This window comes from Leptodactylus fuscus, chromosome 7 (assembly GCF_031893055.1).
Source record: "Leptodactylus fuscus isolate aLepFus1 chromosome 7, aLepFus1.hap2, whole genome shotgun sequence".
Taxonomy (NCBI): domain Eukaryota; kingdom Metazoa; phylum Chordata; class Amphibia; order Anura; family Leptodactylidae; genus Leptodactylus; species Leptodactylus fuscus.
The window spans coordinates 83947552-83963025 of NC_134271.1; the positions used below are offsets into that span (position 1 = coordinate 83947552).

At 44.0% G+C, this 15474-nt stretch overlaps 2 protein-coding genes across 2 annotated transcripts in view; both read left to right on the forward strand.

The window, feature by feature from the left end:
* The window catches only part of KCNK13 (potassium two pore domain channel subfamily K member 13), a 64115-nt gene extending 54587 nt beyond the window's left edge, over nt 1–9528 (forward strand). The window contains exon 2 of the mRNA XM_075282420.1: nt 8463–9528. Coding sequence (XP_075138521.1) covers nt 8463–9355 — 893 coding nt within the window. The 3' untranslated portion in view covers nt 9356–9528. The remainder of the gene's footprint in view (nt 1–8462) is intronic.
* Nucleotides 1–15474, forward strand: part of TTC8 (tetratricopeptide repeat domain 8) — a 485821-nt gene that overhangs the window by 422985 nt on the left and 47362 nt on the right. The window lies entirely within an intron of this gene.

The following is a 15474-nucleotide window of genomic DNA, read 5'->3' on the forward strand; positions in this document are numbered from 1 at the left end:
GTGCGGAGTTTCCTGCCGCTAATTACTGCAGCAGCCGCTGCTCATCTGTACTGCGTCCAAGTCAGTCCTATCGGGAATCTAGTCAGGAATCGTTTACTGCGAGCGAATGGCGAACGATGAAAGTTCAGTCTGTCATTCTCACAGGGACCTTGCGTGTATTATGCTAAGTGATTTGTATAAAAAATGCAAAAATGGAAGAAATAGAATTTTTTCTCATTTTTAAAGCAATTGTAGGATTTATATCCTAAACCCAGGGTGTATAGAGGGAAGTTGCTACACTGTTGCCAGCATTTATAACAGCAACGAGGCGAAAGGTTTTTTCACATAATATGTTGAATGATTTTCTGGAACGCATAACTGATCCTAACAATGAGGAGTTCTAGTCCGTGTATACTCCATAGATGTTATATTGTGGGGTTTGTTGTGCGCCTTTCTCATGGTTTGTCACCTCTGACTTCAGTGCTGAAAACCCCCAACTGCGGTGCACCGTGTATAGTAAACAGGGACAAGCCCTCACCTAGTTGCTCCTGTTTCTAGAAAACCATATACGCTGGTAATGGTGCCAAGCATACTAACTCTTGGCATTGCTCCTTGAGTGCCCAGCTCTTCCACCAAGGTGCCTGCATTTGCATAGCCAGCTTGTTTCCATGGCAACCATTGATGTTTAGATGGAAAATTAGCTACGAAGCAGCAACATTTGTGTCTGCCATTCTAAGGCAGAAGTTCTGGGGTTACTAGTATCTAGCATTTTAAAGGGGTTGTCCGGGATAAATGGAAATCCCTACATTAATCTCAACACCCCCCTACTTTCTGAATAACATAATTAAATTACCCATATCTCTGTGGCAGTCATGTGACATTAAACTGGGGGAGGGGCAGATTGAGGGTGACATTAAACTGGGGGCATCTGGAGGAGGACATTAAACCGTAGGGTTATCTGGAGGGAGACATGTCTGCCTCTAGTTGCTTGCACTTTAATGTCCCTCTCCAACTACCCCCACTGTTTAATATCACCCTCCAGCTGCCCCATAGTTTAATGTCCCCCTCCTGATGCCCTAGTTTAATGTCCCCCTCTAGTTTCCGCTAGTTTAGACTGGTGAACAAGGAGAGGGACCTAACACTGTGGGGCAACATTATAATGTGGGGCAGTGCTGTAACTTGGAATGGCGGGGCCCCGTGGCGAACTTTTGACATGCCCCCCTTCCCCACCGACACTGACACCGAAGACCTCGACCGACCCCCCTCCTCCTCATTTCTGTGCGCTCTATTATGCCCCTAGTGGCCCCTGTCAACACAGTATTATGTCCCTCAGTGGCCACTGCACACAGTATTATGTCCCTCAGTGGCCCCTGCGCATAGTATTATGTCCCTTAGTGGCCCCTGCACACAGTATTATGTCTCTTAGTGGCCCCTGGACACACTATTATGTCCCATAGTCGCCCCTGCACTCAGTATTATGCTCCACTGTGGACACCCATAAACAATTATTATACTCTGGGGTCTTTTCAGACCCCAGAGTATAATAATCAGAGACCCAGGGGGAATAAAAACATAAAAAAACACTGTTACTTACCTGTCCTCTGTCTTCGCTGCAGTCCTCAGCTGTCGTCCTTCTTCAATGACGTTGGACATCACATGACCCGGGACGCAGGCCAGGTTCATGTGACATCAGAGACGTTAGACAACTAGGCCTGAAGCCTGCCCGGATTGTGGAGCGGTAAGTAACAGTGTTTTTTATGTTTCTTACCTCTCTACTGCCTCCGATCATTATACTCGAGGGTCTGCAAAGACCCCCGAGTATAATGATAGTCTTTGTGGAGCCCGCGGTGTCACTTACCGATCCCGGCCCAGCCAGGATCAGTAAGTAAATAGGGCCTGTTACCGGCCGGAGTTACTCAATCCGGTAACGGGCCCTATTTACTTACTGATCCTGGCTGGGCCGGGATCGGTAAATCACACCGCGGGCCCCACAAAGACTATCATTAACATTTCCGCCACGGGCAAATCTCTGCATTTATGGCCCGTAGCGCCCCAGCCTTATTCTTTATTCAAATGAGGATCTTGGAGCACAGGGGGAGTTTTCCTCTATTACTGAGCACTGCTGTATCATCACTACACACACCCATTCTGCATTCAGCTCGTGTCCCTGGGCATATGTTTATAGTAGCTGGGGACAGCAATAGACTCCATTTAAATAGATATCACAAAGTATTGTATTTGTGGATATAAAACATACATACAGTAACATAGAAATATAATTTAGACATTTTATTTCACAATGCGTGCAACAATAAAGAATGCCCATCATGAGTAGTAAGGTCATGTCACATCAGTCAACCACTAAAAGGGTGCCTGAATTTACATAAAAATTTGAAATATCTGCTGGGTCTAACTATGTAGTCTATTCTATGACTATGTAAGCCTTCATATAAGGTTTTTGTTTTAGTTTTGAAGTTGCTAATAATCGCATTTTACATTTGTCTCTTAGGTCTGTGACTGTGTACAATAAGAAGCAGTCTGCCCCTTTCCCTATCCATTATGCCTATTATTTGCATGTAATTTAGCCGGTAGTAACTGTACAATAACAAGCAGACAGTTGAGAAAAGCCCGAGTGAGTATACTATAAGAGCTCAATCAACACCAAATTGCAAATACAGTGTAAATACATGCAAGCATGGTGCAGCTAAAAAGAGAGCTGCTCGCTGTCAGTAAATAACTTCCCATTTTTAATCACACAAACATCCAGATGTAGATACAGGTACATAGGTAGACTTTTTTTATATTGTGAGAATGCTGCAGAATATTCAGTCCAGTGCAGAGAGAAATGTACTGTGAGGAAAACCAAGCCCTCCCCTCTCTATAAACTGTGTAAAGATGTAATAACAAAGGCAGATCCACGATCAGTGAGAACAGCTTCTGGACAGCCATAATGTTTAACATACTGCAGATAGAACATAATAGCTGTGGTACATTCGGTAAGATCTTTAACAGGCACGACTACGACAAACTTGGAGTAATGATCCACTATGGTTAGAGCATAGGTGTAGCCTGAACTAGTGGGTGCAAGCTTCACGTGATCCAAAGCTACGAGCTCATTTGGTCGATGAGTATGGATAGGGTGAAGAGGTGCTTTTGCATCTTTCCAACCGGCTTTGGCGAGATTACAGGCAGGACATTCATTACACCAATTCTCGGATGTCTCCTCGCATTCCAATCCAATAGAAGCGGCGTCGGATGGTTGCTTCTGTCTTATGCACACCAAAATATCCAGATTGGTCATGATATGCGTCAAGGATGATCTTGGCATCACACCTTGGAATGAGGATTTGATGTAACCTTTCACCTGAGACAGGGTCTAGGGGTGTTTCTTAAGATTAACCCCTTTTGGAGGAAGAGACGTCTGCATTGTCTCCATAGAAAGCAAAATTATAATGAAAGTGCATTATATTTTGGTCCAGGATGACATCTATTAAATGAAAATAAGTTGTCTGAAAAAATAGTGACTACATGGAACTTTTCAAAGGTTAGGTTTCCACACCATACTACAGACTTAAAGAGGAAAGAACAAGGTTTCAGCAGCACAGAGTATTTCTAAAGAAGCATGTACTATATCAGTCTGTCAATTTTCAGGGCTGGGGACTTTGCTGTCAGCCGCCATATGAATTCTTTTTCTATGAAATCTTCTTCTTCGTTCTCTGTGGGATCTTCAGCTCAGGGGTTGAAAAGTTGACATTTCTGTGAGGATTGACTGAAGCTGTGGAAATTGATATTGATGAGCACAAGAAATTCACTTTAAGTGATTTCTATGTTTTTCTTGGCTTTTAAGCTGCCATTAGGAAATTACTAGTAGCTCCTCAGGGAGACACAGTTGGGAACATTTAGATGAACTGTCATTGGGTGTAGGAGAATGCTGCACTATAATGACAAGAATGGAGCGCAGTCATTCATAAATATGGCTTCATTTTATAAAACAGGCCAAATAACAACCACAACCTCAAAAGGGTTAAAACAGTGTGCTCCAAAGCCCACACCAAAGGGAACTTTCCCCGGGCCCAGAGCGGCTGCATAGTTTGCTTCTATGGTACATTGAATAGTACAGTGAATCAGTTGGTTCAGAGATTTAGTTGTTACTCTACAATAAAGAGTTAAGTTTTTCGATCTTTTTTTTTTTTTTTTTTTTTTGCTTCATTTAAATTAATTTTCTCATTTAAGACACAATAGAAGCAACAGATTCTGGATGCTCAAGGACACTTTATCTGCAGTGTTCATTGTACTGTGATGGTCTCTCTTCTTTGTTTTTGGGTTTCCAATTCATTTCAGCGACATCCACTTTTAGGAAATCTGATTGGCTGCAATGATGGGAGGCCAGTCGAATTTATATTGCGGCATCTTATATAAACATGATACTGGTGCAATATGCTTCCATATCGTGTACAGTACAGGTGCTGGAAGTAGCTCTGATGATTGGGTCGAGGGCTAGACAGAGCCGCTTTTAGTCAAACTGTGGCCCTGGGTGAAATTAAAAGCGGGGCACCAAATGCTGATATACCAACAACACCGTCATATTTCCAGTGGAAGCCCCTTTAATAACACCCCCTTTCTTCCCCCAAAACAGTAACCACCAACCACACTCTCTTATGCCCACACACAATGCCTTTGTATTGCCTAATAGATTTTCACATCCCCTCATTAGATATTATAGCACCTCCTTATAAATAATAGTCCCTGCTTATAAACAGTGCCCCATATCAGTAATAGTTCCCCCTTATCAGTAATAGCCCCCTCATAAATAAGAGTTCACCTTATAAATAATAGTCCACATTATCAATATTAGTCCTCTTATCAATAATACCCACTTATATTTATAGCCTCCTTATAAATAATAGCCCCCTTATAAATAGCCCCTTTAGCAATATCCTACTTATAAAGTTCCCATCATATAAATAAAAGAGACCACATTATATTATCCACCTTATATATAAAAGTTCCGCAACTAAAACAGCCTTTCTTATATTTAAGGCTAAGGCCCCGCGGGCCGTATCCGCAGCACTAAAGCGCTGCAGGAAGAACCGCTGCGTGAGCGCATTGTAGTTCTTTCTGCAGCGCTTTTAATAGAAAGTTCACAGAGTTTTCCTCTGCGGACTTTCTCTTAACATTATATCTACGGGAAAGCCGCCGACGTTTCCGGAGATATAATTGACATGCTGCGATTTGCAAAGCCGCAGCGGCTTTGCAAATCACAGCGTGTCCACTCTGCGATTTTTCCCGCAAATTGGAAATGGGATTCGCATGAATCCCATCTACTTTGCCTGCACTGTACAACGCCGCAATTTTTCCCGCAGTGTCTCTGCTGCACGCAAATCGTGGTGTTTCCGGTCCGTGGGGCCCCGGCCTAACAGTCCCCTTTTATAACACCCCCTATATATATTAATTCCTCCCCTATAATAGCACTCCTTATATATAATAATTCCTCTCCTATAGTAGCCCCCTTATATATAATGGTCCTACCTTGTGATAGTGCCCCTTATATACTGCATAATAATTCCTCTCTTATAATAGCGCTCCTTATATAAAACAGTTAATCTATTATAAATAACAGTCCCCTTATATATGTCTCCACCTTATAACAGCCCCCTTATATATAATTGTCCCCCCTTATAATTGCCTATTTATATTTAATAGCCCCCTTATATATAATAATGTCTCTTATAATAGTGGCCCTAATGTATAATAGTTCATCCATTATAAATACCAGTCTCCTTATATTTAAAAGTCTTCCCCTTATAATAACCCCCTTATATATAACAGTCTCCCCATTATAATAGCCTGTGTACTGATAGTAGCGCTCATTGTACACCCTGTCATGCATGGAAAAGCAGAGCCCTAGTCGGTTGTCTACCTTCGTCTACCCCTCATCCATCCTATGATTTATTAAAGGTTTAGGCTACCTCTCTGCTTGTTTAGATTGACTTCTGTATTACGCACAACCTTAGTACATGAAGAGATGGTGACAATACAGTAATGATAGAAGATCTAATTAACACTAACATTGTAAGTAAGCACCAGTGAGAAATAGATGTACGGAAACTGCAGCACATACACTGGAGAGAGGTCTAAAGATCTGGTTGTAACCTGTAGTTTAATACTTTCCTGTGATAATCTGAAGGTCATGGTGCCTTTATAATATGACACCTCCAGCTTTTATTATGGGATGCTTATATGCTTCTGCTGCTATATAAGATAGAGGTGGTTGTCTGCAATGACCTGTCATGTTTGCATGGGTTTCCTCTAGGTATTTCAGTTTCCTCCCACACTCCAAAGACATACTGATAGGGAATTTAGATTGTGAGCCCTACTTGGGACTGTGTTCACAATATCTCTGTAAAGCACTGCAGAATATGATAGCGCTATATAAGTAAGCATAATAAATGAATGTAAACTGGATTTATTGGAACTTAGTACTGATAGTCTATCTGTAGGTCAAACCTTCATTCAGGGGGGGGGGGGGGCTCTTTTTACATACAGTTGTGGCTGTGCCTGGTACTACACCTCAGGTTCATTCACCTGATTGGCATGGAAGTACAGTACTAGGCACAACCATATGTATGGCACTGAGCCTCATTGTGAGTGTTCAGCTGATCAGGGAGCAGACAAACCTGCCATAGATCAAGTATTCACTGGCTGCTCTAGCAATAAATCATCAGTGATAAAATTGCATCAATTCCCTTTAAGGTTAAGGCCCCATGTTGCGGAAACGCAGCTTTTTTTGTTGCAGATTTTGATGTGGTTTTTTGAGCCAAAGCCAGGAGAGGATTGAGCAGAAGGTAGAAGTGTAAGAACTTCTTATATATTTCCCATTCCTTTTGTAGTCATTCTTGGCTTTGGCTCAAAAAAAACGCAATGAAAACTGCAAACCCCCCCCCCCCCAAAAAAAAACAAACAAAAACCTGTGTTTCCACAACGTGGGCTTCAGCCTGTCAGATTGCACAAATGCAGCTATTTTATTTTTTTCAGATTTCGCTACTTTTTGTGAGCCAAAGTCAAGAATGGATTTAACAGAAGGGAAATATTTAAAGGGGCTCTATCAGCAAAATTCTGCTAATAGAGCCCCACATATGCGTGAATAGACTTTAAAAAGGCTATTCAGGCAACGCAAATGTTACATTTAATCCCGGTTCCGTTTTTAAATAAAAGTATTAAAACATATATGCAAAACTTACCTGAACGTGCACCATGGGCGGGGATAAACGATGCGACGTCAGCTTCGGGCACGCCCGGCTCTTCTGTCTTCTTGGAGCGACGCCCTCTGGTTCCGTGTCTTCCGGCATCTTCTCTTTAAATCCCGCGCCTGCGTAGTAGCGCATCTCCCCGATGCGCTACTGCGCAGGCTCACTCGCGAGCTGCCATTAAGTAAAATGGCGAGTGAGCCTGCGCAGTAGCTCTCCGGAGGGAAGCGCTACTACGCAGGTGCGGGATTTGAAAAGAAGAAGCCGGAAGACACGGAACCAGAGGGCGTCTGCACGTTCAGGTAAGTTTTGCATATATGTTTTAATACTTTTATTTAAAAACGGAACCGGGATTAAATGTAACATTTACGGTGCCTGAATAGCCTTTTTAAAGGCTATTCACGCATATGTGGGGCTCTATTAGCATAATTTTGCTGATAGAGCCCCTTTAAGAGTTTCATTTATATTTACCATTCTTTTTGAAGCCAATCCTGTATTTAAAAAAAAAAAAGAAAACTGCAAAATCTGCAACAAAAAATCTCTGCAACAAAAAATCTTTCATGAATAAAATTCTGTGAATACTTAAGACTGACTAATAAACTGAGCTGTAGTAGAGAGGAAGCCAGTTGGGATTAAATGATGTGTAATATTTCAGAATCATAAATTGTTAAAAACTGGGTTTAAACCCCTAGTAGGATTGTTTCGGTGCTCTTGTCTTTTAGTGACACTTGCTGCTGTTTACCTGTATAAGGACCAAGGAAGAGCCTAAACCCCTCATAGCATAATAATTGACTCTATTTTTAGGTGTCTCCCTTATTTTATGAGGCATGGCCCTTTAAGAGCCCAGGCGATGGTTGAATGACAATGATTCTGTATGGGGCACTCATCTGTTTTATTAGAGGTGCAGATTGATGATGACATTTGACTGTCTGTAGTGTGGGGTTAATGTATTTTCTCTTCACACGGAGATTCCCTTTGTTCAGTAAGTCTCCGAACTTCCCGATGGTGGATCCCTCAGGGCCGCCACAAGGTATAATTAGCGGGACAACTCTGTAATGAATACTTAGAGATGAATTAATTGGACGTTTTGCTCCAGGAGGAGCGCGGCTTCTGGTTACTGAATTCAGTTTATGTTCCTGTACTAAAATATATTGCAAAATGCATTAGCTTCATTTGGTGTTTCATTACTGTCTTGTCCTATCGCCATTGACCTTCTGTCTTCTGCTTCCTTTACAGGGTTTGGCATGACAACTCCAGCCACCATTACTGGCAAGATTTTCCTGATTTTCTATGGTCTCATTGGGTGCGCTGCCACCATCTTGTTTTTTAACCTGTTCCTGGAGCGTCTAATTACAGTCATAGCTTATGTCATGAAATCCTGTCACGAGAGGCAACTCAGAAGGAAAGAAGGCATACCCCCTGAAACACGTCGGGGATCAGGTAACTCGGAGGTGGACAGTCTGGCTGGATGGAAACCCTCAGTGTATTATGTGATGCTCATATTATGCCTGGCATCTATTATTATATCCTGCTGTGCCTCCGCCATGTACTCTCCCATTGAAGGATGGGGATACTTTGACTCCCTCTATTTTTGTTTTGTTGCCTTCAGCACTATAGGATTTGGGGACATGGTCAGCAGCCAAAAAGCCAAATATGAGAACCAAGGACTCTACCGATGTGGTAACTTTATCTTCATCTTTATGGGGGTCTGCTGTATTTACTCTCTGTTTAATGTCATCTCCATAGTCATTAAACAATGTGTCAACTGGATATTAAAAAAATTGGAATGTCGCTGCTGCCAAAAATGCCAAAGAAAAATATTTAGGCCCAAGAGGAATGTGGTGATGCCAGGAAATATACGGACGAGGCGCAACATATCTATAGAAACAGATGGAGTCTATGAGAGTGAGACGGATGGCAGGAGAATGTCTGGGGAGATGATCTCCATGAAAGACTTCTTGGCATCTAATAAAGTTTCTTTGGCCATCATGCAGAAACAGTTGTCGGAGACGGCCAATGGCTGCCCGAGGCAAATAGGCACAAGCTCCAGGCACAATGGCTTCTCAGGAGGAGTAGGGGCGTTAGCGATTATGAATAACAGACTTGCAGAAACTAGTGTGGACAGATGAATGTTTTGGGTAGAGACAATCGAACATTCTGTCATTTACCTGCTAAAAATGAGTATGAAACATTGTGTCCAGCAGTTATGAATGTGATACATACAAACCATAAATACATGACAATAATGATCCTGAATTACAGGTTGTTTTATACTCCAGAGCTGCACTCTTTATTCTGCTGGTGGAGTTCCTGTGTTCATACTTTGCTTTACTTATCCTGCACTGTTCCTGAGGTACATCCTATATTATACTCCAGAGCTGCACTCCCTATTCTGCTTGTGGAGTAACTGTGTATGTCCTTGTAGGCTGAGGCCCCACGTTGTGGAAACACAGCATTTTTTTGCAGATTTTGCTGCTTTTTTTGAGCCAAAGCCCAGAGTGGCTACAGATGGAATGGGAAACATATAGGAAGCACTTATACTTCTACTTTCTGGTCTATCCACTACTGGCATTGGCTTAAAAAATGCAGCAAAAAAAAAAAAAAAAAAGACTGCATTTCCGCAACCTGGGACCTTAACCTCAAGGGGTTCCCGGGTGCTTGGATATTGATGACCTGTCTGACACCCGGCACTCCCATTGATCAACTATTTGAAGAGTCTGCAGCATCGGATGAATGTTGTGTCCTCTGCTTTAAGCAGCTGAATGGAGATAATGACTAGTGTCATAAAACTGATCTAGATTGCTAAGTTCCAATGACTCTATCAGCAGACTAGTGAGTGCAGCTCTGGAGTATAATACAGGATGTAACTCAGCATCAATTTAGGATAAGTAATTGGTTATAGCCCAGATTTATTATACTTTGTACGCCAGTTTTCTGGTGTACAAGGTATAACAAGTCACATTTTTCTGGTCAAAATGTGGTGTGACTTTAATTCTGCGCAGCATTTGCTACTTTCCAAAAAATGGGGTGTAACAAGCAGGAGGGAGGGCCACTGGCCCATGAAATTTATCATCATTTATGCCAGAAGGTAGATTAATTTTATATGTAATCTTTAAAAGGTAAAAATACCCTTTAGGCTAAAGCCCAACGTGGCGTAAACATAGCGTTTTACGGTCCCTGCAAAGTAGATGAGAGTGTACTGAATCCCATGCACACATTTCAGACAAATACCTGAAGCAGAAATGCCCATCCTGTTTTTGGAAATCGCAGCATGTCAATTATACCTATGGAAATGCTGGCAGTTTCCATATAGGTATAATAAAAGCAGAGAAAAATCTGTGGACTTCATGTGAAAAGTGCTGCGGGAAAAACTGCAAAGCATTTCAGCCATGTTTTTCCAGCAGCGCTTACTGGCTGCTGCCTGCTTTGTGGGACCTTAGCCGTACACAAAAAATCCAGCATAAATGATGCGGGAAATGAATGCCACAAGCTGGTGTACATTTCCCACCAGACGCACAGTGTGGACCTCATTTATGAGTAGGTGTTCATCTGGTCATATATGAGGCACACCCAGCAATAGTTCAGGGACTATAAAGACTAACATTTGTAACACTAGTCTTCATCAATTTGCCCCAGTGACTCCACCAGCAGAATAATATGTGCCAGACTGGTGTGTGATAGAGGATGTATCTCAGGATCTCTAAAAGATAACTAATATATGTGAAGGTACACGAGTTTTATATGCAAATCTTGTTGCGGGGAGGCTGCTTTTTTGTTTGCAGATTTTTCTGCGTCTCTTTGAGCCATACCTAGGAATGGATCAAGTAGAAAGACGTATAAGAACTTCCTAGATATTTTCAATTCCTTCTGTAGCCACTACTAGGTCCAATAAAAAAACAACAACAAAAAGAAGCGTTTCTGCAATGTGGGGCCTCAAGGAGATGACTATTTTTATGCTCTTGTTATTTCAATCACACCCGCAGTTGCATTCCGAATTCTGCTGACTTGCTCTCTGACTACAGGTTTCCATTTTCCCTACTTTTCTCTGCCAGTGCACAGTGTAGTCTACTGATGTACATATGTGATAATACCATCTTACTCCTCAGTAGCCTGAGTGCAGTAGAAAAAGGTTTTCCCCATGCGGTATGGCAGAGTGCATTGCATTGTGACGTCTTAGTAAATCTGCCTGGCAGGTGTTCTTTTGTTCAGTGTTGAAGAATCTCAGAAAAGTATGGTGAATTAAACTCTGGATGTGACTGAAGTATAAGACATAATGTAAGTCAATATGAAATAAGTAATGAAAAGCATTAAGGGACATTTACACTGCTGTTTTTATTGTCCGTTGCTCTCATCCTTCACAAGATGAGAGCAAAGGATATTAGTGGTAGTAGAATGGAAGATTATAAAGATAATCTGTTTTCCCTTAGCCCAAACAGCAGCACAAGATGGGGTATTCCTGTCCCTGTGTGCTGTTAGGACAGGTGGAACTTTTAATTAGCTAACAGTTTTTCCCCTATAAGAGGCCAGAGCGACCTCCTCCCCCCTGTGTTAGTCAAAAGTATAAAAGGCAATATAACAATACAAACATTACCATAAACAATGGGAGGGAGCCTTGTGCTGCTGTTTGGGCTAAGGGAAAACAGATTATCTTTATAATCTTCCATTCCCCCTACGCCAAACAGCAGCACAAGATGGGGGATCTAGCAAGTAAAATCCCAACTAGGGTGGGAGATCTTGGCAAGCAGATGCCAAGACAGAATGTCCGAAGGCTGTGGCCTCTGAGCTGCGCCAGTCCAATCTGCAGTGTCTGGTGAACATCAGATGAAAACTCCAGGAAGCAGCGGAACATATCTGCTCTAAGGAGAGCGAGCGTCTCTCTGACCGGGAAGTTGGTCCAATTCCAGTACTGGTAGGTCTTGAGCGCGAAGAGAGCAAGCGATGGCCTCCCTGATCCATCTTGATAGGGTGACTTTAGAGGCTTTAACACCTTTGTTATGGCCGTAGGTATTGATGAGCAGGTTCTTCGAAAGGAAGCTGTACAATCCAAATATATGCGCAAATATATGCGACCTTAGGACAAAATCCCTGGATGAACCCAAGTTGAACCCTATCAGGGAAAAAGGTAATGAATGGCTCCGAGGCAGCCAAAGCTTGTAATTCTCCAACCCTTTGGCAGAGGTAATTGCCAACAAGAAGGTTAACTTGTAGGAGAGATATCTCCAGTCCACTTCTGTTAAGAGTTCAAAGGGGGGAGAACAAAGCCCCTGAAGAACCGCAGCCAAGCCCCATTGCGGGACAGGGGGCTGCATCTGAGGGCGGAGCCTAGAGGCCCCTTTAAGGAATTACTTTAATAGAGGATCTTGTTATAACCAGGTCCCTAGAAGAGCGGAAAGTGCTGAAACATGAACCTTCAGGGTAGCTGGAGTTAGCCCCTTATCCAGGTCACTCTGTAGGAACTCCAAGACCGATTCGATAGCAGAGTTATTAAGCTGCCTATCCGAGATCTTTTGGTAACTCCTGTTAGTTGAATCCGCTCTTGAATGGGCCAGAACGGCCTGGGATAATCGTCTATCTCCGTATACGATGCGGTCAACCTCCAGGCCATGAGGTTGAACCTGTCCAGGTCCTGGCAGAGCTGTCGGTTCAGAATTACCAGGTTTTGAACTTGTGGAAGCCTCCAGTAGGTCCCTTGACTCATTAGGATGAGGTGGGCAAACCATGCCCTCTTTTTTTGGCCAGAACGGCATGATCACTATTGCCGAAGTCTGGTCCTGCCTGAGTTTCGCCAATACCTTCGGAATCATCAGAATAGGAGGAAAAACGTATGCCAGTTTGAACCTCCAAGGTATTGACAGGGCATCTACCGCCAAAGGATTGTCTTCCCGGTAGAGGGAGCAAAACCTCGTCACTTTGGCATTGTACTGGGTGGACATCAGGTCCACCTCGGGGAGACCCCACATCTCAGTGAGATGATGAAAGATGTCCGGATTTAGGGACCATTCGCCTGTTGTCACCAGGCCTCTGCTTAGCTGATCCGCAAGGATGTTCAGCCCACCTCGAATATGAACCGCTGATAGTTGTGAAAGATTCCTCTCCACCAGGAGAATATTAGATTTGTCACCTGCAGAAGCGAGGGGGATCTGGTTCTCCCCTTGTTTGCTGATATATCGGACTGCTGTTAAGTTGTCTGTTCTCACTCTCACAGCTTTCCCTTGCAGGTGGGGTGCAAACATTAGAAGCACACGGTGCACCGCAGTGAGCTCTCGCCAGTTGGACAAATGAGCCTTCTCTAAGCTGGTTCCAGGTCCCACGTACCGGGGTCTCCCCCAGAAGCACTCCCCATCTTGTGAGGGAGGCATCTGTGGTCAACAGGGTCCAGGATGTCTGGACCGTGGATTTCCCGTCTCTGAGCTGGGACCACCAAGCCAGTGATCGACGGGTTCTGATGGATAACTGGATAGGCTTCTGTAGCCCCGAAGGATTGTGGTTCCCGACTCTCAGGATCTTGCACTGTAAGGGGCGCATGTGCCATAGGGCCCACAGAACTGCCTTGATGGCTGCGGACATGAGACCTAGGACCTTCATGGCGGTCCTGATAGTAACCTTCCGGGTTGTGGATAGGTGATGAGCCGCTTGACCAATCTTCTCCTTCCAAGGAGGAGGCAGGGAGATCATCATGCTGAGAGAATCCAAGATAAACCCCAGAAATTGAATCGGGATAGATGGAACCACTACCGACTTCTGCCAGTTTATTAGCCAGCCCAGCTCATTTAGGAAAGCCACAGTGGATTCCAACTGTGTGGCAAGCACCTCCTTTGACTGGGCTTTTAGGAGCCATTCGTCTAGTTATGGGACAATAAGATCCCTTGGAGGCGCAGGGCGGCTACGACCGGGGCCACTACCTTTGTGAAGGTGTGGGGGGCCAAGGATTTGCCGAATGGGAGAACTGTAAACTGGAAGTGAAGCAATCCTCCGTTTAAATATACCGCAATTCTTAGAAACCTCCTGTGAAGAGGGTAAATGGTTATATGGAGGTATGCATCCCCTAAGTCTAGGGTGACAGTGATCTCCGGATTGCAGGAAGGGAAGGATCAATTTGATGGTCTCCACGCGGAACCGTACCCTGTGAATAAATCGAATCAGGTATCTGAAGTCGATGATCATACGCCATCCGCCTGATGACTTTGGTACTAAAAATACCGGAGAGTAGACGCCTTGACCTCGTTCTGCAAAGGGAAAAGGTTCCAATGCGGCTTTGTCCACGTACTCCTGAACGGATCTGTCTAGATAAAGTTGCTTGATGCCCTGAAGAGGGAGGGTCCTTACGTATTTGTCTGGCTTGAACAAGTTGAAGGACCGATGGATCTTGGATAAGCCGTAACCAGGAGGACATATGATGAGACCAAATAGCCTACCCAGCCGATCTAGATGTGCTCTCCTCAGAGAGGGAGGCATAGGTAGTCAACAGGGTCTGTCGTTAGCTGGACCATGGCCACTCTCCACCAGAGAGGGATGCATCAGTGGTCAACAGGGTCCAGGTAAACTGGACCATGGACTCTACATTTAATTTCATGTTCCTCCTATGGAACGCTTATCTGGATGTACTCTCCACCAGAGAGGGAGACATAGGTAGTCAACAGGTTCCGGCCTTAGCTGGACCGTGGACACTCTCCACCAGAGAGGGATGCATCAGTGGGCAACAGGGTCCAGGTAAACTGGACCATGAACTCTTCATCCAATTCCACTTTATTCCTATGGAACTTTTCTCTAGATTCGCCCCACTAGTGAGAGAGAGAGGCGTTTATAGTCAACAGGGTCCAGCGCTAGCTGGACCATGGACATCCCGTCCTTAAGATGGAACACCACCTGGATGAAAGACAAATTTTGAGGAATAACTAAATTGGCTTGACCCAGACTGCTGAGTTTTTTGTCAGCTGGATGACACAGCCTCCTCCATCCAATTCCTCATTGCCCGTATGGGAATCTCCTGTAGATGCGCTCTCTACCGGAGAGGGCTGTCTCTGTGGTCAACAGGGTCCAGACTATCTGGACATGGACATCCAGCCCTTAAAATGAAGCCCCTCCAGGCCCCACGGGTTGTGATTCCAGGCCTCAGACTTACCTTCTGCAGGCCGCATGCGCTATATGGCCCAAGGGACTGCAACGGCAGACTCGGACATAAGATCCAGTAACCTTTGGCAGTTAGGATGGAAACCTGCTGTATCACCTATAGATAATGCACTGCTGA